The sequence below is a fragment of the Melozone crissalis genome, unplaced genomic scaffold (genome assembly GCF_028551555.1).
Source record: "Melozone crissalis strain CALT ecotype California unplaced genomic scaffold, PUWL_Pcris_2 ptg000032l_1, whole genome shotgun sequence".
Classification (NCBI taxonomy): Eukaryota; Metazoa; Chordata; class Aves; order Passeriformes; family Passerellidae; genus Melozone; species Melozone crissalis.
This window is the reverse complement of record NW_026535810.1, coordinates 1,111,895-1,136,947: the sequence shown is the minus strand read 5'-3', so window position 1 is coordinate 1,136,947 and position 25,053 is coordinate 1,111,895. Positions and strand designations below refer to the sequence as shown.

At 56.5% G+C, this 25,053-nt stretch overlaps 1 protein-coding gene across 3 annotated transcripts; it reads right to left on the bottom strand.

Moving 5' to 3' along the window:
• Nucleotides 1–509: 509 nt before the first annotated feature.
• Nucleotides 510–24,906, bottom strand: STARD3 (StAR related lipid transfer domain containing 3). 3 transcript variants are annotated; one of them, XR_008483283.1, is made up of 16 exons: nt 24,853–24,906; nt 17,155–17,401; nt 12,967–13,044; nt 12,700–12,777; nt 12,555–12,608; nt 12,344–12,461; nt 11,319–11,414; nt 9,765–9,820; nt 9,015–9,107; nt 7,812–7,874; nt 6,770–6,865; nt 5,600–5,679; nt 5,177–5,281; nt 3,972–4,065; nt 714–1,134; nt 510–667 (listed from the first exon to the last, which is right to left on the bottom strand). XR_008483283.1 is itself a non-coding variant. In XM_054281444.1 (15 exons), the coding sequence occupies exons 2-15, from the start codon at nt 17,365–17,367 to the stop codon at nt 1,030–1,032; spliced, it is 1,329 nt and encodes a 442-aa protein (XP_054137419.1). In that variant the 5' UTR covers nt 17,368–17,401; nt 24,853–24,906; the 3' UTR covers nt 510–1,029. The 3 variants fall into 3 exon arrangements, 2 of the variants coding, with proteins under 2 accessions (XP_054137419.1, XP_054137418.1); XM_054281444.1 differs by having other exon boundaries at nt 510–1,134; XM_054281443.1 differs by lacking the exons at nt 510–667; nt 714–1,134 and having other exon boundaries at nt 3,782–4,065.
• Nucleotides 24,907–25,053: the final 147 nt, after the last annotated feature.

Sequence of the window (25,053 nt, the reverse complement as noted above, 5' to 3'; positions counted from 1 at the left end):
CGGAGCTCACAGGTAGGGGAGGAGCTGCAGCTGCCCCCGCACCCCCCCCACGCACCCCCACCCCCCAAACCCCCCCCCCCGCACCCCCAAAATGGAGCAAAGTCTCTGCTTAAGGCAAATCCCGCGCTGGCTCCGCCCGGAGCTGCAGCTTGGGAAGGAAGGAAGGAGGGAAGGAAGGAATGAGGGGGCTCAGCCGGAGCCAAGGGGGGTTTGGGGGTGTCACTGGGGTGGGGGGGGGTCACAAATTGTGTCTCGAGGCGCTGAGCCTGGCACAGGGCTCAGGTGGGACACGGGCACCTCCTCTGTGCCCTCTTCCTCAGGGAATTGGGGGGCAGGGACAGCAAAATGGGGGTGTCACTGACAGAAATCTAGGGGTGCCAGTGACAGCGATCTCGGGGTGCCATTGACACCAATCTGGGGGTGCCAGTTCACAGCAATCTGGGGGTGCCATTGACACCAAGCTGGGGGTGCCAGTGATTGCAATCTTGGGGTGCCAGTGACGGCAATCTTGGGGTGCCACTGACACCAATCTGGGGGTGCCACTGACACCAATCTGGAGGTGCCAGTCACACCAATCTGGGGGTGCCAGTCACACCAATCTGGGGTGCCACTAACATCAATCTGGGGGTGCCAATGACACCAATCTGGGGGTGCCACTGACACCAACCTGGGAGTGCCACTGACAGCAATCTGGGGATCTCAGTGACACCAACCTGGGGATCTCAGTGACACCAACCTGGGGGTGCCACTCACAGCGATCTGGGGGTGCCAGCTGAGCCCCCAACCTGATTTTGGGGAGGGGGGGCCCTGCCCAGCCCCCAGGGCAGGGATTTGGCACAGAACAGTCAGGTCCAGCCCCCCTGAGCATTGGTGGGAGGAGAGGCTGAGCCCCCCTGGCTGGTAAAGTGGGGGGACCCCTCCTCGCCTGGCGGGGTGCAGGGTCCTGTCCCCATGGCCAGAGAGGGCCAGAATGTCCTCAGGGCTTGGGCAGAGCTCGGCCCAGAGAGCAGAGAAGGTTCTGGAAGGTTCTCAGGGCTTGGAGCAGAGCTCGGCCACGCGCTGGCGCAGGTGGAAGGCGAACTCGAACATGGTGGCAGCCAGGCTCTGGTGGATCAGGTACCTGGGCAGGCGACCCTGGGGACACAGGACAGGGACACGACGCCCTGAGGGACCATTTGGAGCTGGGGATTGTCCCCATCTCACCCTAGGGGCTGCAGGGACACAGGGCCATGAATGAGGGCTGGGGGTTGGTGCCATCCTGCTCCAGGGTGTTCCAGGGTTTGGGGCTGGGGGCTGCACCCAGCCTGGTCTGGGGGGCTCCAGGGGAGGAGGTGAGGGCTGGGCTGGGGGATGTCCCCTGTCCCACCATCCCATCCTGTTCCAGGGATGCAGGAGCCATGAATGAGGATTGGGATTGGGCTCTGTCCCCCTCCCATCCCTTCCTACCCCATCTTGTCCCACCCCATCCTGTTCCAGGGATGCAGGAGCCATGAATGAGGGTTAGGACTGGGCTCTATCCCCCAATAAACCCCATCCCACCCCTCCGCAGAGGGATCCAGGGGTGCAGGAGCCATGAATGAGGGGTGGGACTGGGCTCTTCCCCAATTCCATCCCTTCTCAATCCATCCTGTCCCATCTCAGAGGGATCCAGGGGTGCAGGAGCCATGAATGAGGGGTGGGACTGGGTTCTATCCCCCACTAAACCCCATCCCATCACTTCCCACCCCATCTTTTCCCATCCTAGAAGGATCCAGGGATGCAGGAGCCACAAATGAAGGTTGGGACTGGGATCTGCCCCCATCCCACCCAACCCTAGAGGGATCCAGGGATGCGGAAGCCACAAATGAGGGTTGGAGCTGCCCCTATCACTTCCTACCCCATTCTGTCCCACCCCAGAGAGATCCAGGAGCCATGAATGAAGGTTGGGATTGGGCTCTGCCCCCATCCCATCACTTCCCACTCCAGAAGGATCCAGGGATGCAGGAGCCATGAATGAGGGTTGGGGCTGCCCCTATCCCTTCCCACCCCATCCTATCCCATCCCATCCCATTCCAGGGATGCAGCAGCCTGGAATGGGATGGGATGGGACCGAATGAGGGTTGGGACTGTGCTCTGCCCCCATCCCACCCCTTCCCACCCCATCCTGTCCCACCCCAGGGCTGCAGAGGCACCGCTGGGCGGAGCTGCGGCTCCCGGGCAGCTCCGATCCGATCCCATCCGGGGGAGGAACTGCAACAACGCGCTCGGATTCCTCTAAAAAAGCCCTGCACGACTCACCCCCCCTCCGCCTCGGCCTCGGCTCCGAGGTGGGAGATCCACGAAAAAAATAATAAAAATAATAATCCTTGGCTCTGGATGGGGAGGAGGGAGCTGAGGCAGGGCTGGGAATGCTCCAGGGGCAGGGAGGGATGAGTGGAGAACGATCCCGAGGGTCAGGCAGGCACAGGACATGGGATTGGGGTGCTCCAGCACCCCAGATCTTTTCCTGGAAGGGAGTTTTCCCTCTGGAGGGGGGGTTTTCCCTCTGGAGCAGGTTTTCCCTCGGATCAGGGGCAGGGAAAGTGCGAGGCCGCTGTCTCAGGGTCCATTTCACACACACAGACACACACGTGTAGGATGCTCCCACCCCCGAGGAGCAGGAAGGGATGAACCACGGGCTATAAATACTCGCCCAGGGCCGAAGGGAAGAGCCAGGAGCTGCCGAGGGGTCTGGCAGGGCTGGCAGAGCCCCTGGGGAAGGCGCTGGGAGCACTTGGGGGTTATTAATAGCTCGGCATTCCTTCCACGGCGGAGGCGGTGCTGGTACAAGCACAAGGACAAGGAAACTCTTTTCTTCCCCAGCCCCATCATGGGGGGGGGGGGTTTGTTATCCATCCCCCTGCCCCAAAACCGTGCTGGGCACCGGATCCAGGGGAGGAAAACATCCCTGAGGGGAGGAAAACATCCCTGGGGGGAGGAAAACATCCCCTGGGCACAACAGGGTGGGCACGATCTGCTCTTGGAGCTTCCCAAACCTTTTCCAGAAGCGTTTGGCTGCGCTCAGGGGGAGGGGAAGGGGCCGTGGGAGGGAAGGGGAGGGGAGAGGAGGGGGCAGAGCGCTGCAGCACAGCCGAGGGATGGATGGATGGATGGATGGATGAATGAATGGAGCCTTTGTGCTGCTGCGGCAGCGCTGTTACCACGCCAGCCTTCGGCGGAGGAAGGAACGGGGCCAGCTCCGCTCCCGTTCCCGCCCCGTCCCGGTCCCTCCGTGCTCTGCCGGGACACCGGCAAGGACAGGCGGCTCCACAAATAGCTCCGGAGCTGGGGCAGCTCGTTCCTCCCTCCGTGAGGGAGGATTTTGGGGGGTCGTGGTAGTGCCAGGGGGTTCTGGAGCAGGGAATTGTCCCCTGGCACAAAAGTTGGCTCCAAGTGGGTTTGGTCAGCAAGGAGGATTAAAAACTCCTCTCACCCCATCCTGCACTCAGAACTGAAACCCCTGAGAGAGACCTGAAATAAGGAAGAGCTTCCCAAACTCCCACTGAGGGAAAGGAGGGGGATTTTGGAGGAGTTTAACCCCTCACTTGCCAAACCTGAGTCTCTTGAGGGCAGGGCTTGCTAAGGGGCCACTTGTGTGGCTGCTGGGATGCTGGAGCAGGGGGTTGTGGTCCTGTCAGGGGGTTATGGAGCAGGGAATTGCCCCTCTGGAACATCCCCAGCACTAAACTTCAAAGTGGGTTTGGTCAGCAAAGAGGATTAAAAACTCCTCTCCTCCAGTCTTGCATTCACCCTAAGTGAGACCTGAAATAAGGAAGAGCTTCCCAAACTCCCACTGAGGGAAAGGAGGTGGATTTTGGAGCAGTTTAACCCCCCACTTGCCAAACCTGAGTGCCTTCAGGGGCCCCTTGTGTGGCTGGCTGGGATGCTGGAGCAGAGCCTTGGGCTGTGCTGGGGATGGGGCTCAGCTGCCTCACCCAGGAGCTGCCTTTTACCTTCAGATCTGTGTTGAGGATCCAGATGAAGGTGCAGACCTTGGCGTTGCTGGGACATTTCAGCACGATGAATCCTCCAGGTCCGTTCTCACCCCTGTGCAGGAAAAGCCAAGAGGGTCAGGCTGGAATTCTGCCTGGGATTCTCTGTGGATGCACCACATGGAGCTGAGCCTGGCAGCAAAACCCAGAGCCCAGAGGGGCAGGAGCAGATGCTGGGAGCCTGGGAAGGTGTGTGCCTTGGCTCCAGGTGCACGAGCCAGCACGGCAGGGCAGCTTTCCCACAGGTGCCTTGGCAGTGCCCGTGCCAGGGCTGCTGGTGGAGCAGCAGCTCTGCCTCTGCACTGTGCCAGCTGCTCCTCATGGGAAGCTTTGCCTGGGAGCAAACAAGAGGTCCCAAGAAGCTCTGTGTGCTCAGGACAGGCTCAGCACTTGTCACTCCAGCCCCCAGATCCTTCCCAGCACCATCTGATCTGTCTCTGAGACGGGAGCTGTGCACACACAGCCCAAATACAGATTTCCCTTCCCTCTTCAGAACACTCTATTTTTGCTGTGTGCCTTCCTTAAAGGATTTTTCCAGGCCCTGAAGTTCCCAGTTCCTAAATAGACTCAGGCAGCTCCAACAGCTCTGAGATAAAATGTCAATTACTTTAACCAGATTATTGAGAAAACCGAAGTCAGAGTGTGCAGCAGCACAGCTGGGCCCTGGCAGGAACAAGGAGTCCTTGTCTGATGAGCCTGGCCCTGCTGGGATCCATCACCAGCCTTTCCCTTTGGAGGGGGAGAGGCCAAAGCCCTGCTGAGATTTTGGGAGCTGCTCCATCCTCCTTTCATCCCTCAATGCCTCAAATTCAGTTTATGAGGAGCAAAAGGCATGTGAGAGGCTCAGAGCCACATCCAGCTGTTTACTGCCCCTCAGAAAATCCTGCTTGGGAATTAACTGTTACATAAACAGGATGTGGGACTGGGAGAGAGTTTGTTACTGGTCAGCACCTCCACTCCCCTGAGCTGGGAAACGCCCCAGCAGCGCTGACAGCACAGAGAGTTTCTCAAACAAAGGGAGACGAACAAGGGAAGCGAGGTTCAGGCTCCACAAATAGCTCAGCTTCCTGCAAATCCTGCCAGCAAGGCAAGCAGGGCTTGCAGTGAAGCTTGGAGCTCTGGAGAAATGCGTGATCCCAGCTGAAAAAGCAGCACCTGCCTCTCACCTGACGTACTTGGAGAGCGGAGGCTTCAGGCTGTGCGTGGTCGACATCCCTGAGGACACGTACCTGTCCCTCCTCCTCTCGATCCGACGCACGTTCACGAAATCCCTGAGCAAAGAGAGGCCTTAAAAACACACCAGGGATGTGGAGGGGGGGCAGATCCCTCTCTTTGGACTGCTGGGACAGGCTGTGGCAGGGCTGTGTCAACACAGGGAGGCACAGCCAAGATATCTGGGAGCCCGACTGAGCGAGGTTTGGAGCTTGGAGAATCCTGCCAGGAAGAAATTTCAGGGGCTGCCCACCCTTGGGAGCGTTACCTGCACAGCCAACCAGCCCTACCACGGTGACCCAGCAGCTCAGAGCATCCCCAGAGGGGTCTCCTTGTGGTTTTGGGGGGTGTTTAGGGGCAGCGTGGGATGAACTGACCTTGGGGACACCACCCCGCCAGCAGCTCCGGCCGCCACGTCGTACGAGACGATCGTGTTGTCCTCAACCCGCTGCAAGATCTGGAGAAGGGCAGGGGAAATAAATCAAAAGAAGGGAGATTTGCTGAGATTGAGCCTCCAAGCCTGCACACCAAGAGGATACAGCCCCTCCCATAAATCAGCACCAGGATCAGATCTTTAGGGGCAGAGGGCGACGAGCAGTGTGTGTGTGGGTTCAACTCCTGAGTTCCTCTCCACGAGGCTCAGACCCCCTCAGTAGGTCTGGCTCAGCCCTGGCTCCTGTCTCTGCCCACCTCTCTCAAAAGAAGGGAGATTTGCTCAGATTGTGCCTCCAAGCCTGCACACCAAGAGGCCACAGCCCCTCCCATAAATCAGCACCGACCTTTTGGGCTGGGGGGTGATGAGCGGTTTGTGCGTGGGTTCATGTCCTGAGTTTTTGGGGGGCACAGGTGTCACCTCCAGCTCCTCTCCACGAGGTTCAGACCCCTCCCAGCAGGTCTGGCTCAGCCTGGGACCCTGTCTCTACTCACCTCTCTCAAAAGAAGGGAGATCTGCTCAGATTGTGCCTCCAAGCCTGCACACCAAGAGGCCACAGCCACTCCCCTAAATCAGCACCGACCTTTTGGGCCGAGCTGTGGGTGCATGGGTTCATCTCCTGAGTTTTTGGGGGGCACAGGTGTCACCTCCAGCTCCTTCCATGAGGCTCAGACCCCCCCCTCAGCAGGTCTGGCTCAGCCCTGGCCCCCATCCCTGCCCACCTCTCTCAAAAGAAGGGAGATTTGCTCACATTGTGCCTCCAAGCACCGATCTTTCGGGGCAGAGGGCAATGAGTGGTTTGTGCGTGGGTTCATCTCCTGAGTTTTTGGGGGGCACAGGGGTCACCTCCAGCTCCTCTCCACGAGGCTCAGACCCCCCCAGCAGGTCTGGCTCAGCCCTGGCCCCTGTCCCTGCCCACCTCTCGGGCTCTTGGCCGGGCCCAGGCGTGCAGCCGGCTGGAGCGCACGGATGAGCGGCACAGATTTAACGCCTCGGTGCCTGGGATCCAGCCCGGCTCCAGCCCTGCCAGCAGCCTGTGCTGGAAGGGGAAGCTCCAGCTCTCAACGCTCCAAGGAGCTCCTGTGATTAAGCCATCTTTGTCCAGCACGCTCACCTGGCAAGCTGCCACTGTTCTGTTCCACAGGATCATCTTCTCGGGCTGCAGAATCACCTCCTGGTAAACCATTTCAGGGGAGCACTGCAGGAAAGCCTGAGGACACAGCCAGAGCAGTCAGCCAGCCCCTCTGCTCCCCTTGGGGGGGTTATTTTTAAGGAAAACAGGGCAAAACACAAAGGACAAGTGGGAATGCAGGTGAGGGGAGGAGTGAGGGCAGCCTGGCTCCTCTGCATGCAAAGCCATGGCTGTCACCTCTCTGTCCCAGAGCTCCAAGGGGCCTGGGGAGGACACACAGACCTCAGGATTTGGGAGCCACTGAGCTCTGCCTGCCTGTCTGCCCCTCTCCCACCCTCATCAGCTCCCCATGCACCATTGCTTCGAGAAGTTGCATTTTTGACTGTTTTGGTTTTTTTTTCCCCCAAGCCATTCCAAGCTCCAGCACGCACAGCATCCATTCCATTCCCAATCCCCACGGGAGCAGGGGATCTTCAGAGGCAAACAGTTCATGCAGCAAAGTGGGACCATCCAGCTTTTGCTGGTGAGCACAGAGCTGCTCCACTGGCAGCTCCTGCCAGCGAGGCAACATATGCACTGGAACAAAGAAAAGCCACGGCAGCACCGACGCTTCATTAAAACGTGGTCCCCAGCCAAGGCACTCCAGCCTGGGAGAGGGCACAGAGCAAGGCACTTCTGAGCTGCTCTGCCCGGTGCCAGGCAGCAGCAGAGGCACACTCAGCCCTGGCCTTGCTGGCAATTAGTTCCAATTAGCCTCCTTGGTCAGATTAGTCCGAGATGCTGAGGTTGGAAGCGACTCTTGCAGTCACCTGCTCCTGATTCTACCAGTGCAGTCTGGGGCCTTGGATATTTACTGGGGAGTTTGTCTGCTGGCCAAGGGGTTTTCCTGGAGAGATTCCCCAGTGCTGTTCATCTGTCTCAAGCACAGGGAGCGTGTTCTACAGCCTGAGCTGTGCTGAAAGCTGAGCTCTGGCTCTTCCCCCGTGCCAAAGAGAGCAAGGAATGGGCCCGAGGATGTTCTTACCTTTAAAATAAAGGTCTTGCCGTGGAAAGGGATTTCAAAAGTGTAAACAACATCACCAAAGTCCTGTGCAAGAGATGAGAAAGTTGTGGTTTTATCAGTAAAAAGGGATTGTGTCTATTTAGGGTGAAGTTTGAGGCTCCTGTCACCCCCTGCTCCCCACACCAAGCAGCGACCTCAGCACAGAAACCGCCCCAGGCACATTTCACTTGGCCATGCCTAAATTTCCATCAACAAAACAATATCCAGAGAGGCAGCAGGGATGAGACAGAAAAAGAATCCACCCCGTGCCAGGCTGCAAACCCCACGTCAAGGTCACATTCTCTTTGTAGCAGCACTGGGGTGCAAAAGGGGGTTTTGCTGCCAGAGCTGCTGGTGTTACCTATGGCTGAGAGGAGCCTCCCTGGAGGGGCTGGGCAGATGAAAACCTTTCATCGTTAGCCCTGTGTTAAACTCTGATTAGTCTATTTAAATCCATCCCCCTTTGGAAAAAGAAAACAATCTGCCCAGCTAGTTTGGCATCAGACAAAGGATCACTTGACAGGGGAATTTGAAACACCAGATGAGACAGCAGTTTGCAGGATCCACACCCCCCTTAGTTGTGTTTGAACCTTATGAAACAAGGTTGGGTTTGGGGGGCAAACCCCTCCTCTTTCTCTGCACTCTTCAGAGAGAAAAAAGAGCTCTGTGCACCCCAGAAAAGTCTGGAGTTGGCAGAGCCATTTCCCAAATTTACACCGCAGGTTCCAGGTGAGGGGAAGGGGGGACACCAGTGGCTTTGGAGTGCCCCACATGGGCCAAATCTCCAGTTTGGGCCCCCAGCAGGCTCAAAAGATTCCAGTTTGGGCCCCCAGCAGGCTCAAAGGCACCTGGTCATGGAACAAGGGCAGGATTTGAGCTGTAGGAGCAACATTCCCCTGCTCTGCATCCCAAAGGTGACCTGGCCACCCCTGCCCACCCTCTGGACAGAGGGAGGAGGAAAAGGCCCCCCTCTCTTAACTGCAAGGCAATTAAAGGTCTAATTAAATAAGAGGGGGATTTTACATTTAACTGAACTGGAATAGATTCCTAATTCAATCAGGTAATTGTAACGCTTGTTAATTTTTCATGGCACAAGGAGGTTTCCAAAGCCTCGTTTGTCCTGGTTTTTGCTAAGCCATCCATGCCCTCTGCCAGCTGGGGAGGGAAAAAAAAAACCACACTTGCATTGTTTTTCTCAAACTTCCAGTTCTCCTCCTGAGCGAGGATTTGGTCCACAACCTCCATGGCCTCTTTGCCTTGTCGGACATATTCCTTTTCCTGGGGAAAAAAAGAGGATTTTACCTTTAGATTTCTTTAGCTAGGCGTGCAGGAAGCTTGAGGAGTGTGTGTGTGTGAGGCTGCTCCCCCCTCCCAGGGCTGGCAGAGGGAAAGGGGATCAGAAATCTCTTAATTTGGGTCACAGAGGCCTCGTTTTGGAGCTCCAAGTCACGCTCCCCGCCCTGGCTGGGATCCACACACCAGCTGCTCCCGATGGCTCCTGCCTTACAGGAAGGTTTCCAGCAGGAAAAGGGCTCTGGGATGTGCAGCTTCCTTCCTGGAGGAGCCACAACAGGAGCAGGATCTCTTGGAAAAGGGCACAAAGCTTGTGCCCAGCCAGGTTTTGGGGCAACACCTCAAGCCAAGGGGACAAGTGAGGTGATGCCCATCCCAGAATGTGACCAAAGGACCAGGGATGGAAGGGAGAAGGGGAAGGGACAGACAGAACAGATCCCTGTGGGATGCTGCAGGGAGAGCACACAGCCCTGGAGAAGGGGGATAAATCTGGGGGGCTCAGATGGCCCCTCCTGGGTGGTGGCACAGAGAGGGCTCAGGCAGAGTCCCCAGAGCTGAAGGGTTTGAATGGGGGGAGCAGCAAAACCTGACTGGGGAGCCCCAGATCAGCTGGAGCCGAGGGCAGGGCCAGGCCCTGTTTACCTGAGTTGTCAAGGCCTTCCTCCCCACACCTTCCTCATCAGACTCGTTGTCTGAGCCTACGGGGAAGCACCAATTAACTCAGAGTTAATCAACACCCCACAGGTGCCACCTCCCTCCCTTTTGGTGACCCCTGCCCCTCATCCAGCAGGAAGGGCTCTCAGTGAGGATGATTCCCTGTCTCCCTGCTTGGCTCTGCAGAGGGCTGAGCTCATCCTGGGTGTGAGCTGTACCAGGAACAGTGTTCCAGAGGGCTGAGCTCATCCCAGGGCTCAGCTACACTGGGACAACTGCTCCAGAGGGCTGAGCTTGTCCTGGGTGTCAGCTACAGCAGGAAAAGTGTTCCAGAGGGCTGAATTTGTCCTGGGTGTCAGCTACACTGGTTTTAGAGGGCTGAGCTCATCCTGGGTGTCAGCTGTACCAGGAAAAGTGTTCCAGAGAGCTGAGCTCATCCCAGGTGTCAGCTACACTGGTTTTAGAGAGCTGAGCTTGTCCTGGGTGTCAGCTACACTGGGAAAAATAAAAGAGTTCCAGAGAGCTGAGCTTGTCCTGGATGTCAACTATTCCAGAGGGCTGAGCTCATCTCTGTGTCAGCTACACTGGGACAACTATTCCAGAGAGCTGGGCTCATCCTGGGTGTCAGCTGTACCAGGAACAGTGTTCCAGAGAGCTGAGCTTGTCCTGGGTGTCAGCTACACTGTGAAAAATAAAAGAGTTCCAGAGAGCTGAGCTTGTCCTGGGTGTCAGGACAACTATTCCAGAGGGCTGAGTTCATCCCTGTGTCAGCTACACTGGGACAACTATTCCAGAGAGCTGGGCTCATCCTGGGTGTCAGCTACACCAGGAAAAGTGTTCCAGAGAGCTGAGCTTGTCCTGGGTGTCAGCTACACCAAAACAAGTATTCCAGAGAGCTGAGCTCACCCCAGGTGTCAGCTACACTGGGACAACTGCTCTGGAGAGCTGGGCTCATCCTGGGTGTCAGCTACACTGGGAAAAATAAAAAGGTTCCAGCGGGCTGAGCTCATCCTGGGTGTCATTTACACCAGGAAAAGTGTTCCAGAAGGCTGAGCTCATCCCAGGGGTCAGCTACACTGGGACAACTATTCCAGAGAACTGGGCTCATCCTGGGTATCAGCTACACGGGGACAACTATTCCAGAGGGCTGAGCTCATCCCGGGTGTCAGGCACAGCAGGACAATCCCACTGAGATGTCCCCCTCCCACGCCAGGAGCTCTCCAGTGCCACCAGCCCTGATCCCCACCCCTGGGCAGCATTTCCAAGCACACAGCTCAGAGCATTTAATCCCAAGCCCACACAAAGCTCCAGCTCCCCAGGCTGGCAGGGATGAGGGCAGCACCAATAAGAAGGTGCCACGTGGAGAGTGTGGCAGTGCCACCCCTGCCCAGGTGCAGGCACTGAGAGGGGACCCTGTTTTTCAGTGTCAGGCCCTGCCAAGGCTGGGATAACGAGGCAGAGCTTTGGACAGAGATGATGGAGGTGAGGAATTCCATGGTGGGATGAGCTTGGGAAGTGAGGTGATGGCACAGGTGACCTTACCTGCAAAGGACTCGGGTGGGGAGTAGAACTGTCCCTCGGAGAGGGCTCTGGGGTACAGCAGAGGCCTCGAGGCTGCAGCCTGGGCTGCCAGGAACCCTGGGGATGGGAGCACAGGGATTGAACACCTGGCAGGCTGTGGGACCCCAGCCCTGCCAAAACACCCTCTTGTTTTTCCCATGTCTCTTCCCACTGACAGCAGCCAGCCTCAGCTCCTGTTGCCTCAGCTTTTGTCTGAGATGTTTTATCTGCCCCGGAGATCAATGGGCTCTTCTGCCTGTCAAATAATCCAAAGGCGATTAAGCATCTAATTAAATAAGAGCTTCCCCTGGAAGCAATTTGGAACCTGAGCCTAATCCAATAGAGGCATTAAACACTTGATCATTTTTCAATTTAAAGCCTCCTTGCAAGACCCAAACATCCTCTGGTGCTTTCCAGTCAGAGCATTTCTGATTGAGCCCAGCCTGACAAATGTTGTCCCTCTCAAGTTTGGTGTCACTTCCCAGCCAGTGACTCCTGGGAGAGGGACAAAGCTCCCTAGAAGGACCCTGGAAGCCACAGGGTGATGTGTGAAGCATGAGGTCAGCCCCAATCTCTGCTCGGTGTGACCTCAGAGACCACAGAATTTCACACCCCATCATTCACCCCGTGCCACAGAATGTGTCTGGGACTCCAGCAGCCCCTCTGGAAAAGGGCTCCAGCCAGATCCAAACACAGATATCAGGGACAGGGAGTCCAACACACTGCCTGGCATTTGCCTCCCTGTTTCCAAACACTTTCTCTCCAGCACGTCTGGCTGCAGGATTCAGCCATTGGGAAATCTGGCACATTTTTCTCCCCTCAATTAAAAGATGCTTTTTATAATCTGGTATTTTCTACCCCTGAAGGGACTTGGTGACCATAACAGATCTGAGTCAGGCACTTCCCATCCCTGCCAGCCTTTCCCAGAAATGTCAGATCAAGGTGCTGCCAGAACAGGCCTGGTTGGATTTGTCCAACTCTTACCAGAGAGGAGCAAAAATACTCACATCGTTCCTCTTCTGCTTCCTGAGTAAGGACTTTAAAATCCAGGAACCACGTCTCCAGCCAAGCAATGACAAATGAGACAATGGGAAGTAAATACCCAAAAGCCCCTTTGGTCAGAAGCTGTGTGGAAAGAACAGAAAACCCCAGGGAATGACCCAAACAGGGAATAAAACATCACTGAGAAATCACAACGCGACTTTCAAGGAAACCAACCTCGGAGAGGATGACCTTGACAATCAGGAAGGCACTGGACACCAGTGTGGTGACCTGAAAATGAAAGTGGACAGAGCTCAGATGCCTGAGAAGCCAAGGGGGAGAGGGAGAAACCCCCAGAGGAGAGGCTGGGCTGGCTCCTTACCGCGATGACCCACCAGTGGCGCAGGCGCAGCGCGGCGTAGCCCAGGAGCAGCACCAGGAACCGAAACAGAGCCAAGAGCTGCAACAACAAACACCCAGCACCACCAGTCAGCACTGCCCCTGGCCCTCTGCCAGCTGCTGGCAGGGCAGGGACACAGGGACAGGTGCCAACCTCAGGGTCAAAGCTGCACCACTCACCGAGGTGGGCAAGGGGACAGCCCAGGGCCTCCCGGCCCCACTGAGCTCTGCAGGAGGCTGAGATACTCACAAAGATATCAAAGAATGAAGTCTTGAATTTGTAGTTGATGATTTCATCCTTCAGGTTCTCCTTGATGCCCACCTTGGTCTGAGGGAGACAAGGAAGCAGGAAGCTGATAAGAACCTGATGGGAGAAGGAGCTGAGCAGTGCTCGGGGTTATGGCCAGGTCAGGGAATAAAAATGGTCCCACGGGCCCAGTGTGGGCTCCTCTGGCAGCACAGCACCGGGGAGGATCCCATGGCACATTTCCTGCCTGGATTGACCCCTGGGATTCACACCCAGCAGCATGAGTGGGGCAGGAGGGACATTAAACACCTTTAGGTGGGACAGGAGGGACATTGAACATCTTTAAGTGGGACAGGAGGGACATTGAACATCTTTAAGTGGTGCGGGAGGGACACTGAACACCTTTAGGAGGGACATTGAACACCTTTAGGTGTGCAGGAGGGACACTGAACACCTTTAGGTGGGGCAGGAGGGACCTTAAAGACATTTAGGTGGGGCAGGAGGGACACTGAACACCTTTAGATGGGACATTGAACACCTTTAGGTGGGGCAGGAGGGACATTAAATACCTTTAGAAGGGCAGGAGGGACATTGAACACCTTTAGGTGGGGCAGGAGGGACATTAAACCCCTTTAAGTGAGGATTTCCAGCACCCAAATCCTTGGCTCAGCACAGGCAGTGCCACCAGTCCCTCACCAGTCCCTGCCCACCTCACCCAAATTCCAGAGGAATGGGAGAAAAAACGGGAAAAAAATGGAAAACCACAGGAAAAATGTTCCTCAGGAACCTTCACTAACACACTGAACACCTTCCTGTGAGGGCTGCCAGGGTCTGTGAGAACCTGGGGGGATTTAAAAAGCAAAGCACTGAGGGGTCCCTTCTCCTTCCAGCTGCCTTCCCACAGCTCACAGCAGTGCTCCAGGAAATCTGAGGGAAGAAAGGAAGCAGCAGGATCAAACATGCTGGAAAAGGGGAAGAGACAGGAGGAGGAGGATGCACAGCCCAGGCTGCAAGAGGCAAAACCACCCTGGGATTGCCAGCAGTGTGGAAAAAACTCCTCCTGAGATAATGCAGGGTCTGACAGCCCTGCTCCTGTGGCCACCATAAATCCTGGGAGGCTGGAGTGGCTGTCTGGGAGGAAGTGGAGGGCTCAGGTAACTGGAACAAATGCTTCACCTTTAGGCTATGGCCTTGGATGGAGCCCAGCTGGCTGGGAGCTGGCAGAGGCAGCAGCTGCTGGAGCTGGGGCCAGTCCTTGGCAAGCCAGGCTGGCCTGGCACTCCAAGGGCAGCACTGGGAAAGGATCCCTGTGGGCCAGGGCTTCAAACCCAGGGGGAGAGAGGCAAAAACAGGGGGGAGAAGCTGGGCTGTGGCCATGAGACTCGGGCCAGCTTGGCTGAGTGGCCACCAAAATCCTCCTTTCCCCTTCTGGGGCTCCATGGGATGCTGCAGGGAGGAAGGGAGAGCTTTGGGTGAGGATTTTTGGGAAGTGTTTTGGCTGAGTGGCCACCAAAATCCTCTTCACCCCCTGTGTGGCTCCATGGGATGCTGCAGGAAGGAAGGAAAAGATTTGGGTGATGATTTTTGGGGGGTGTTTGGGGGGTGTTTTGGCTTAGTGGCCACCAAAATCCTCCTTTCCCCTTCTGGGGCTCCATGGGATGCTGCAGGGAGGAGGAGACACAGGGAGAGCTTTGGGTGAGGATTTTTGGGGGTGTTTCTGGTGGATTCTGAAGCTGTAAGGAATGAATTGGTGGTGCCAGTCCCTAGCAGAGGGCAGCACTGGGATTGGGAAAGGATCCCTCCCAGTCTGGGATGGGGTTTAATATAAAATAAAGGGACAAAAAAAAGAGGCTGAAGCTGGGCTGTGGCCATGGGACTTGGGCCAGCTTGGCTGAGTGGCCACCAGAAATCCTCTTCCCCCCTGTGTGGCTCCATGGGATGCTGCAGGAAGGAAGGGAAAGCTTTGGGTGATGATTTTTGGGGGTGTTTCTGGTGGATGAGCTGTGAGGAATGAACTGTTGGTGCCAATCCCTTCAGCACTGGGATTGGGAAGGAATCCCTCCCAGTCTGGGATGGGGTTTAATATAAAATAAAGGGACAAAAACAGGGGGCTGAAGCTGGGCTGTGGCCACAGGATTTGGGCCAGCTTGGCTGAGTGGCCACCAAAATCCTCCTTTCCCCTTCTGGGGCTCCATGGGATGCTGCAGGAAGGAAGGGAGAGCTTTGGGTGAGGATTTTTGGGGGTTGTTTGGGGGGTGTTTTGGCTGAGTGACCACCAAAATCCTCTTCCCTTCTCAGTGGCTCCATGGGAAGCTGCAGGAAGGAAGGGAAGGCTTTGGGTGAGGATTTTTGGGGGTGTTTCTGTTATTTCTGGTGGATTGGCTGTGAGGAACAGTTGGTGGTGCCAGTCCCTGGCAGAGGGGTGTCCTGGCACTCCAAGGGCAGCATTGGGATTGGGAAGGGATCCCTCCAAGTCTGGGATATATAAATATAAAGCAAAGGGGGAAAATATTAATGTAATATGATATGATATGATGTAATGTAATGTAATATAATATAATATAATATAATATAATATAATATATACCTATATATAATATATATAACTATATATACACCTATATATACACCTAATATACACCTATATATAATATATAATATATACCTATAAATATCATATATATAGCTATAAATATAACTAATAATATATAAATATAAATATAAATATAAATATAAATATAAATATAAATATAAAATAGAAATTATAAATATATTTCTAAATATAAATATAGAACAAAGGGGCAAAAAGAGGGGGGTGAGGCTGGGCTGTGCTTAGCTGAGTGGCCACCAAGAGCTCCATCCCCAGCCTCTGACTCCACAGGATGCTGCAGGAAGGATGAGGCACTTTGAGGGGTGTTTTCAGCTCAAACACAGGCAGATGAAGCACCTGAGGCATCTCCCTGGCTCTCAGAGCACCCAGCCTGCACAATTACAGTTTGCTTTTAACGAGGGGCAAATTGCTGGGCTTATCTCCCAGCAAAAGGAAACGGTAGGATATAATAAAAAGGAACAAAAAAAAAAAAAAAAAAAAAAAAAAAAGAAAAAAAAAGGCATTAGTCATGATATCAAACCGTTGCTCTTCATAATCAGCTGCTCTAATGGATTTAAATATGCAGCATTTCAGCTCAGGGGCCCAAATATCAGCACTTAGTCACTCATTAATGGCTACCTGCAGCACCCACGCTCAGCATCACCCTGGTGACCGAGCCAGGATTATCTCCTGGGGGCTGCAATCTGGAATTGCAGCAGCTCCCCTCGGGGGGACAGCACCGGGACAAGGGCAGGGGGCTGGGGTCCAAAGGGGGCGGGCAGGACACCATCGGCACGGCTGGAATGCTGGCTGGGAAATGGTTTTTCCTAAATGGGGTGGGGAGCAGGGGGGGCTCTGAGCAGAGTCCGGGCAGTGTGTTAAGTGCAGACAGCCAGAGATAAGGAGGGCAGAGAGATAAGAGCAGCAGCAGGATGCAGCGCTGATAAAATGCAGCCCTGGAGCTCAAAGGGGTTCTTTCTATCTGTTCATCTCTGCTCTGGGTGTTCCAGGGGAGGACATGGAGTACCTGAAACCAGCCAGGGCCGGTTTATGGAGAAATCAAAACAAAATATAGCCCAGGGAGGGATTTGGACTTGGTGGGACTGAGGTAAATAAACTGGATTTGCCCTGTTATTGCAACACAGAGCAAACAGAGCAGCTTGTGAGCTGCTTTGGAGAGAAGCAAACCACTCACAGCCCCCTCAACAGTCCCTTGGGAGGTGGAGCAGCACCTCCAGCTTCCCAAAGCTGAGATTAGCAGCAGAATTTTGGGATCAAAGCCCCTGGAGGATCCTCCCCTGCTCCTCTGATGCTCTGACAACACTGCAGCAGCGAACCCAGGGGAGCAGGAGGGGAATTTGGTGATTCCAGAGGCCCTGGATCTTATTACAGCCCAACAAAGGGAGGTGTTAACAACCCTGGGCAGCCCCGGGGCAGGAAACGAGCTGGACTTTAGTTGATATTAAAGAACAGCGGCTCCTTGGCCAGCGCTGGGAACAGCAAACAAAGATCTGTCCCAGGAGTGCTGGAACAGAGCAATTAACGCAGGGAACCGAGTTTAAAAAGGGCAAAGATTCCCGGCTTTGCTTCCTCCGACTCACATTGAGCTCGATGATCCACAGCAGGGAGATGAAGAGCAGGTCGAAGGTGACGAAGAGGCAGAAGGTTCTCCTCACATCCGAGATGGCTTTTCTCTTCTCCGGGGAGAGGAAATAAGGGGAAAAGCCCTGGCTCTGCGAGAGGGAGGAGCTGATGGAGGCGATGGCAGGGAGGCTTCGTTCCAGGTCGTGCTGCAGCTCCGGGGGCTTGCTCATCCTCCGGGGACATGGGCCACCAGGGCAGCGTCACCTGCAGGACACACCGAGGGCTTGTCACAGCCTGCTCCTGTCCTGATAATCCCGGGAAATCAGAGAAATCATCCCCTGGCACAGGGCGAGCAGAGCAGCTGTGGCTGCCCCTGGATCCATGGAAGTGCCCAAGGCCAGGCTGGATGGAGCTTGGAGCAAGCTGGGAGAGTGGAAGGTGTGCCCCTGCCATGGTAGGGGTGGGAATGGATGAGATTTAATAGTAGTTTATATTAAAGAATATGTGTTTCCATGCTTTAATGCCATGGCAGTAGGAAAAGGGGCTCCAAAGCCCATGGAGATGCCAAGGCAGCATGGAAAGGAGCTGCAAACCCCATGAAAATGGTGTGGAAGAAGAAAAAGGGGCCCTAAACTCCATGAAAACGTTGTGGAAGAAGAAAAAGGGATCCCAAACCCCATGGAGACACTCTGGACACAAGAAAGGAGCTGCAAACCCCATGAAAATGGTGTGGAAGAAATGAAAACGGTGTGGAAGAAGAAAAAAGGGCCCCAAACCCCATGAAAACGTTGTGGAAGAAGAAAAAGGGATCCCAAACCCCATGAAGACACAGGAAAGGAGCTGCAAACCCCATGAAAATGGTGTGGAAGAAATGAAAACGGTGTGGAAGAAGAAAAAAGGGCCCCAAACCCCATGAAAACGTTGTGGAAGAAGAAAAAGGGATCCCAAACCCCATGGAGACACAGGAAAGGAGCTGCAAACCCCATGAAAATGGTGTGGAAGAAGAAAAAGGGGCCCCAAACCCCACAAAAATGGTGTGGAGGAAGAAAAAGGGGCCTCAAACCCCACAAAAATGGTGTGGAGGAAGAAAAAGGGGCCCCAAACCCCACAAAAATGGTGTGGAGGAAGAAAAAGGGGCCTCAAACCCCATGAAGACACTGCACACAGGAAAAAGGCTCTGAGGATGTGTTGGGAGCACTCCCTGAAATCATGGAGCCATCCCCACCCTTCCCTCTGCAGGGAAGGCAAAGCCTCAGGAGTTGGGCATCCCACTGGAACAGATCCCAGCCTGCACAGCCAGGAGAGAGCCCTGGGGCTGATGGGCCAGGCAGAGCAGCAGGGAGGGAACTGCTCTGTGTCCCAGGGGCAGGGAAGGAGCTGCTTCGTGTTCCAGGGGCAGAAAGGCAGCAGGGAAGGAGGGAAGGAGCTGCTCCATGTCCCAGTGTAAGGAGGGCAGCAGGGAAGGAGCCGGTTCATCTCCCAGTGTGAGGGAAGGAGCTGCTCCCTCTTCGAGGGGCAGGGAAGGAGCTGCTCCATTTCCCAATGTAAGGAGGGCAGCAGAGAAGGAGCTGCTCCATGTTCCAGGGCCAGGAGGGCAGCAGGGAAGGAGTTGCTCCATGTCTCAGGGACAGGGAAGGAGCTGCTCTGTGTCCCAGGAGGAGGGAAGGAGCTGCTCCATCTTCCAGGGGCAGGGAAGGAGCTGCTCCATGTTCCAGGGCAGGAAGGCAGCAGGGAAGGAGCTGCTCTGTGTTCCAGGGGCACAGAGACAGCAAGGAAGGAGCTGCTCCATCTCCCAGGGGTAGGGAAGGAGTTGCCCCGTGTTCCAGGGCAGGAAGCCAGCAGGGAAGGAGGGAAGGAGTTGCTCCATGTTCCAGGGCCAGGGAGGCTGCAGGGAAGGAGTTGCTCAGTGTCCCAGGAGCAGGGAAGGAGCTGCCCCGTGTTAGGGAAGGAGCTGCTCTGTGTCCCAGGAGCAGGAGGGCAGCAAAGAAGGAGCTGCTCAATCTCCCAAGAGCAGGGAAGGAGCTGCTCCCTCTTCCAGGGACGGGGAAGGAGCTGCTCCATGTTCCAGGGACGGGGAAGAAGCTGCTCTGTGTCCCAGTGTTAGGGAAGGAGCTGCTCCATCTCCCAGGAGCAGGGAAGGAGCTGCCCCATGTCCAGGAGCAGGAGGCTGCAGGAAGGAGGAGCTGCCCCGTGTTGGGGAGGAGCTGTCCCGTGTCCAGCCCCGCCTGGCAGTGCCGGGCACACGATCCCAGCACGAGTCAGGTGTTGGAAGGCCGGGGCTGTTTTCCTGCAGCCCTGCCAACCATTGTGCTGGGATTTTTCCTCTCCGTCAGCGCAGCACAAGGAGGCCCCTGTGGGAAGGGAGGGTGACAGGCTGGGGACACAAACACAGAACAGGTCGGGCCAGGGATCTGTCACCTCCAAGTCACCCATGGCCAAACTCCTTCCCTGCTCAAGGATGTTGCCAAAAAAATACCCCTGGATTGCTGTTGGCAGTTCTGGGCCTGCTGGGAAGAACCAGGGAGGTTTAAACCAGTGGGGTTTGAAAGCAGTGAGGTTTAAACCAGTGAGGTTTGAACCAGTGAGATTTGAAAGCAGTGAGGTTTGAAAGCAGTGAGGTTTGAAAGCAGTGAGATTTGAAAGCAGTGAGGTTTAAACCAGTGACTTTTGAAAGCAGTGAGGTTTGAAAGCAGTGAGATTTGAAAGCAGTGAGGTTTAAACCAGTGAGGTTTGAAAGCAGTGAGTTTTAAACCAGGGAGGTTTGAACCAGTGAGATTTGAAAGCAGTGAGCTTTAAAATCCCACTGGTGACACCCAGCAGGCTGCAGAGCCCATGGAAAAAGGCCACAAGGATCTGCCCAGATCTGTGGGGAGTGGAAATCCCAAGGGATGTGCAGCCAGCCAGGAGCACCTGCAGGAGCTGAGCACAGCCCAGTTTGGCCCAGTTTGGATCCCTGAGCCAGCGGTTTTTGCGTTGTGCTGGGGCTGGGAAGGGAACAAAGCTGGACTCCTGTCAAATCCCTGTTGTTCCCTCTCCGAGGAGCTGGGCAAGGAGTGGAATCCTTGTCACTTCGGATCAGGCACTCCCTGTGCCGGGCCTGGTTGGAAGTGACAAAAGTTGGGGACATCTGTGAGGGATAAATAATGGATCCCCCCTGGCCGGGGCCGCCACCGCCTCCTCCTCCCCTCCTACAGCACTTTGCACTTAGGCAGCCCCGCCCCGACTTTCAGAGCGCTTTAAAATCACCCGGAGAGGCCCCAGGGATGCCAGGAGGGGTCACAATGAGGTGTTGGGACACGGCAGGACATGGGGACACCACGCCAGAGCACGCCGGTGCAGCTCACCACCAACCCCAGCCTTGCCAAGGGGGTTCGGGCTGTTTGGGACGCTCCCAAACCATCCAATTCCTGAGGGAAAAAAATCTGAATTATGGGGGAAAACAGGAATGTGTGAATCCCAGACAAACCCCCCCTTCAGTGGAGCTGCTCCCTGTGGCAGCTGAGAGCTCAGAGCAGGGGCTGGGTGTGAGGGAACGTGCCTGTTCCTGGGTGACACATGAATTATTGAGCTCTGCTCCATTATGCATTCCAGCATCCTCCACATCCCGGGCTCTGCTCCCCAGGAATGAGAGGGAAAAGCCCCAAGCTGTGCCAGGAGAGGGGCAGGGTGGGCACCAGGGGGGTTCATCCACTGGAAGGACAATCAGGGGCTCTGCAGGTGTTGTCAGAAATGGTGTGGAGGTGGCGCTTGGGGACAGGGGTGACAGGGCTGTGCGTGACAGACCTTAACCCTTGGCAGGGTTGGTGATCCTGGAGGGCTTTTCCAGCCTGAATGATCCCAGGAGTGCATCCCAGAGAGGGGCAAACACTGCTGGGGGACACCATGGGTGACAAATCACAGCCCAGGGGACACCCCGAGTGACACATCATAGCCCAGGGGACATTGTGTGAGGCAGATACAGCTTGGAGGGACACCCTGAGTGACAAATCACAGCCTGGTGGACACCCTGAGTGACAAATCACAGCCTGGGGGACACCCCGAGTGACACATCATAGCCCAGGGGACATTGTGTGAGGCAGATACAGCTTGGAGGGACACCCTGAGTGACAAATCACAGCCTGGTGGACACCCTGAGTGACAGATAATAGCCCTGGGGACATTCTGGGTGACAGATCACAGCCTGGGTGACACCAAAAGTGACAAATCACAGCCCACAGGGACACCCTGGGTGACAGATCACACCCAGGGGACACCCCAGGTGACAGACCAGTGCCACCACCCCAAAACCTCATCAGCCCAGTGCCACCACATCTCAGTGTCACCATCAGCCCAGTGCCACCATCCGCTCAGTGCCACCACCCTAAACCATCATCAATCCAGTGCCACCACCCCAAAACCACATCCATCATGAGCCCAGTGCCACCACAGCCCAGTGCCACCACCCTAAACCATCATCAATCCAGTGCCACCACCCCAAAACCACATCCATCATGAGCCCAGTGCCACCACAGCCCAGTGCCAGCACCCTAAACCATCACCGATCCAGTGTCTTCACCCCAAAACCTCATCAGCCCAGTGCCACCACCCCAAAACTCCATCAGCACAATGCCACCACACCTCAGTGACACCACAGCCCAGTGCCACCACAGCTCAGTGCCACCACCCTAAACCACCATTAATCCAGTGCCAGCACCCCAAAACCCCATCAGCTCAGTGCCACCACCCTAAACCATCACCAATCCAGTGCCAGCACCCCAAAGCCCCATCCATCATGAGCCCAATGCCACCACAGCCCAGTGCCACCACCCTAAACCATCATCAATCCAGTGCCACCACCCCAAAACCCTGTCAGGGTAGTGCCAGCATAGCTCAGAGCCACCCTAAATCCAGTGCCAGCACCCCAAAACCAAATCAGCCCAGTGCCACCACAGCCCAGTGCCACCACCCTAAACCATCACAAATCCAGTGCCTTCACCCCAAAATCTCATCAGCCCAGTGCCACCACCCTAAACCACCATTAGCCCAGTGCCAGCACCCCAAAACTCTGTCAGCCCAGTGCCAGCACAGCCGAGTGCCACCACCCTAAACCACCATTAATCCAGTGCCACCACCCCAAAACCCTGTCAGCCAGTGCCAGCACCCCAAAACCACATCCATCATCATCATCCCAGTGCCACCACAGCTCAGTGCCACCACCCCAAAACCAGTGCCAGCACCCCAAAACCCCATCAGCCCAGTGCCAGCACCCCAACCCATCACCAATCCAGTGCCAGCACCCCAAAACCCTGTCAGCCAGTGCCAGCACCCCAAAACCACATCCATCATCATCCCAGTGCCACCACAGCTCAGTGCCACCACCCCAAAACCAGTGCCAGCACCCCAAAACCCCGTCAGCCCAGTCCCAGCAGGACACTGGCCACCAAAGCACCCCCAGTGGCAGTGCCAAGGCACGTCCCAGCCCTGTCACCCCAATCCCTGTGTCACCCCTCCCTGAGCCCCTCGTTAGCCCCGTGCCTCGTTAATGACCCCGCTCTGAGGAGCTTCTCCCACCCCGTGACTCCACTTCTCCTTCCTCGCTTCCCCCTGGGCTCATGTGACAGCTCCTGCTGTCCCCTCTGCTGTCCCCTCTGCTGGGGACACCCCCAGGGGCACCCCAAAACCCCCGAGCTGCAGGAGCAGAGGGATGGGGACCCCCCCTGGGGTGTCTGAGCCCCTTGAAAACGCCAAAAAAGATCGATTTTAACCCAGATACCGAAACTGCAGCCAAAAAATAAACTGGGAAGGATCCAACGGGGCAAAGCAGTGGTGAGGGGTTGGTTCAGGACAAAGTGGGGACATGGGGACCCCTGGGGGGACAGTAAGACCTTGGGGGGACACTGAGACCCCCAGGAACCTGTTCCCCCCAGAAGGACACCAAGAGACCCTCGGGAGGACACTGAGACCCCAAGGGGGACACTGAGACCTCCAAGAGGACACTGAGACCCTGGGGGGACACCAAGACCTCAGGAGGACACTGAGACCCCCCTAGGAACCTGTTCCCCCCAGGAGGACACCAAGAGACCCCCAGAAGGACACCAAGACCTCCAGGAGGACACTGAGACCCTGGAAGGACACTGTGAGACCCTGGGGGGACACTGAGACCCCTCAGGAATCTGTTCCCCCCCCCGGCACTTCAGGAAATCTCAGGAAAAGCAGCTCTGTCCCAGAGCCAGCTGTAGGATCCTGCAGCATCCCCTATTTCCCCTAAAAGCTCTGGGGTGACATTTGGGGCTCCCCTCACAACGCCCCAAAAGGCAGCAGGAAGCACAGCCCAACCCAGCCCAACATTTGGGGGTTTCAGGGCTGGGAGCCCCAAATTCTGGGGGTTGGGAGAGCGTTCACAACGGGATTGGGGTTGGGATTTGGGGTTGGGATTTAGGTCAGGATTTCAGTCGGGATTTGGGGCTGGACTTGGGGCTGGGTTTGGGTCGGGATTTGGGATGGGTTTGGGGCTGGATTTGGGGCTGGATGTGGTTCAGGATGTGTTGGGATGTGGGGCTGGATTTGGGTTGGATTTGGGTCGGGATGTGAGACTGGATTTGGGATGGGTTTGGGGCTGGATTTGGGTCAGGATTTTGGTTGGGATTTGGGCTGGATTTGGGGCTGGACTTGGGCTGGGATTTTGGTCGGGATGTGGGGCTGGATTTGGGTTGGATTTGGGGCTGAATGTGGGTTGGATTTGGGTCAGGATGTGTTGGGACGTGGGGCTGGATTTGGGTTGGGATTTGGGCTGGATTTGGGTTGGAATTTTGGTCAGGATGTGGGGCTGGATTTGGGCTGGATTTGGGTTGGATGTGGGTCCGGATTTGGGCTGGATTTGGGTTGGAATTTTGGTCAGGATGTGGGGCTGGATTTGGGCTGGATTTGGGGCTGGATTTGGGTCGGATGTGGGGCTGAATTTGGGTTGGAATTTTGTTTGGGATGTATGGCTGGATTTGGGTTGGATTTGGGTTGGATGTGGGTCCGGATTTGGGCTGGATTTGAGATGGGTTTGGGGCTGGAATTTTGGTTGGGATGTGGGGCTGGATTTGGGTTCGATGTGGGTCAGGATTTCGGTCACGATGTGGGGCTGGATTTGGGGTGGGTTTGGGTCGGGATGTGGGGCTGGGAATCCAAACCGTCCCGGGGTGCTCCCGGCGCTTCCTCCCGGGAGCTTCTCCACCTGCCCGGAGCCGCGGGAAGAGCCCGAGACCCCCGCACCGACCCAGCCCCGAGACCCGCGCACCGACCCAGCCCCGGGACCCCCGCACCGACCCAGCCCCGGGACCCCCGCACCGACCCAGCCCCGAGACCCCCGCACCGACCCAGCCCCGGGACCCCCGCACCGACCCAGCCCCGGGACCCCCGCACCGACCCAGCCCCGCTCGGGGTCTCTCTCCCGGGGCTGCCGGGACCCCGTGGAGCGGAGGATAACGGGACCGGTGCCGGCACCCCAGTGGAGCCTCGGTGCTGCCCGAGGCCTCCCCAAGCCGTGGGGCCCGGTGCCGGTAACCGGGCGTGAGGGCGGGACTGGCCGTGCCAGCCCCGTCCCGTCCCGCTCCCACCGGCGGCTCCGCTACCGGGAGCGGCACCGAGGCTGCGCCAGCGGAGCCCGGCACCGACAGGGCCAGGAATGGAGCGGAGCCCACCCCGAACTGTCCCCGTGTGCCCCCCCCCGTGTGTCCCTCCCTTGGTACCTCCCGGTGCCGGTGCCGGGTCCGGGTCCCGCCGGCCGCCGCTTCCGGACCCGCCGCCACCTCTGACCCCGGAAGGGAAAGTCCAGAGCGAGGCTGCGCTGGCAGCGACCATTGCCGGCCGTGGGAGGGACCCGGGAGAGACCATTCATAGTGGGAGGGGGGAGGTCAGTGGGGCTGGGAGAGACCATTCGGGGCGGGCAG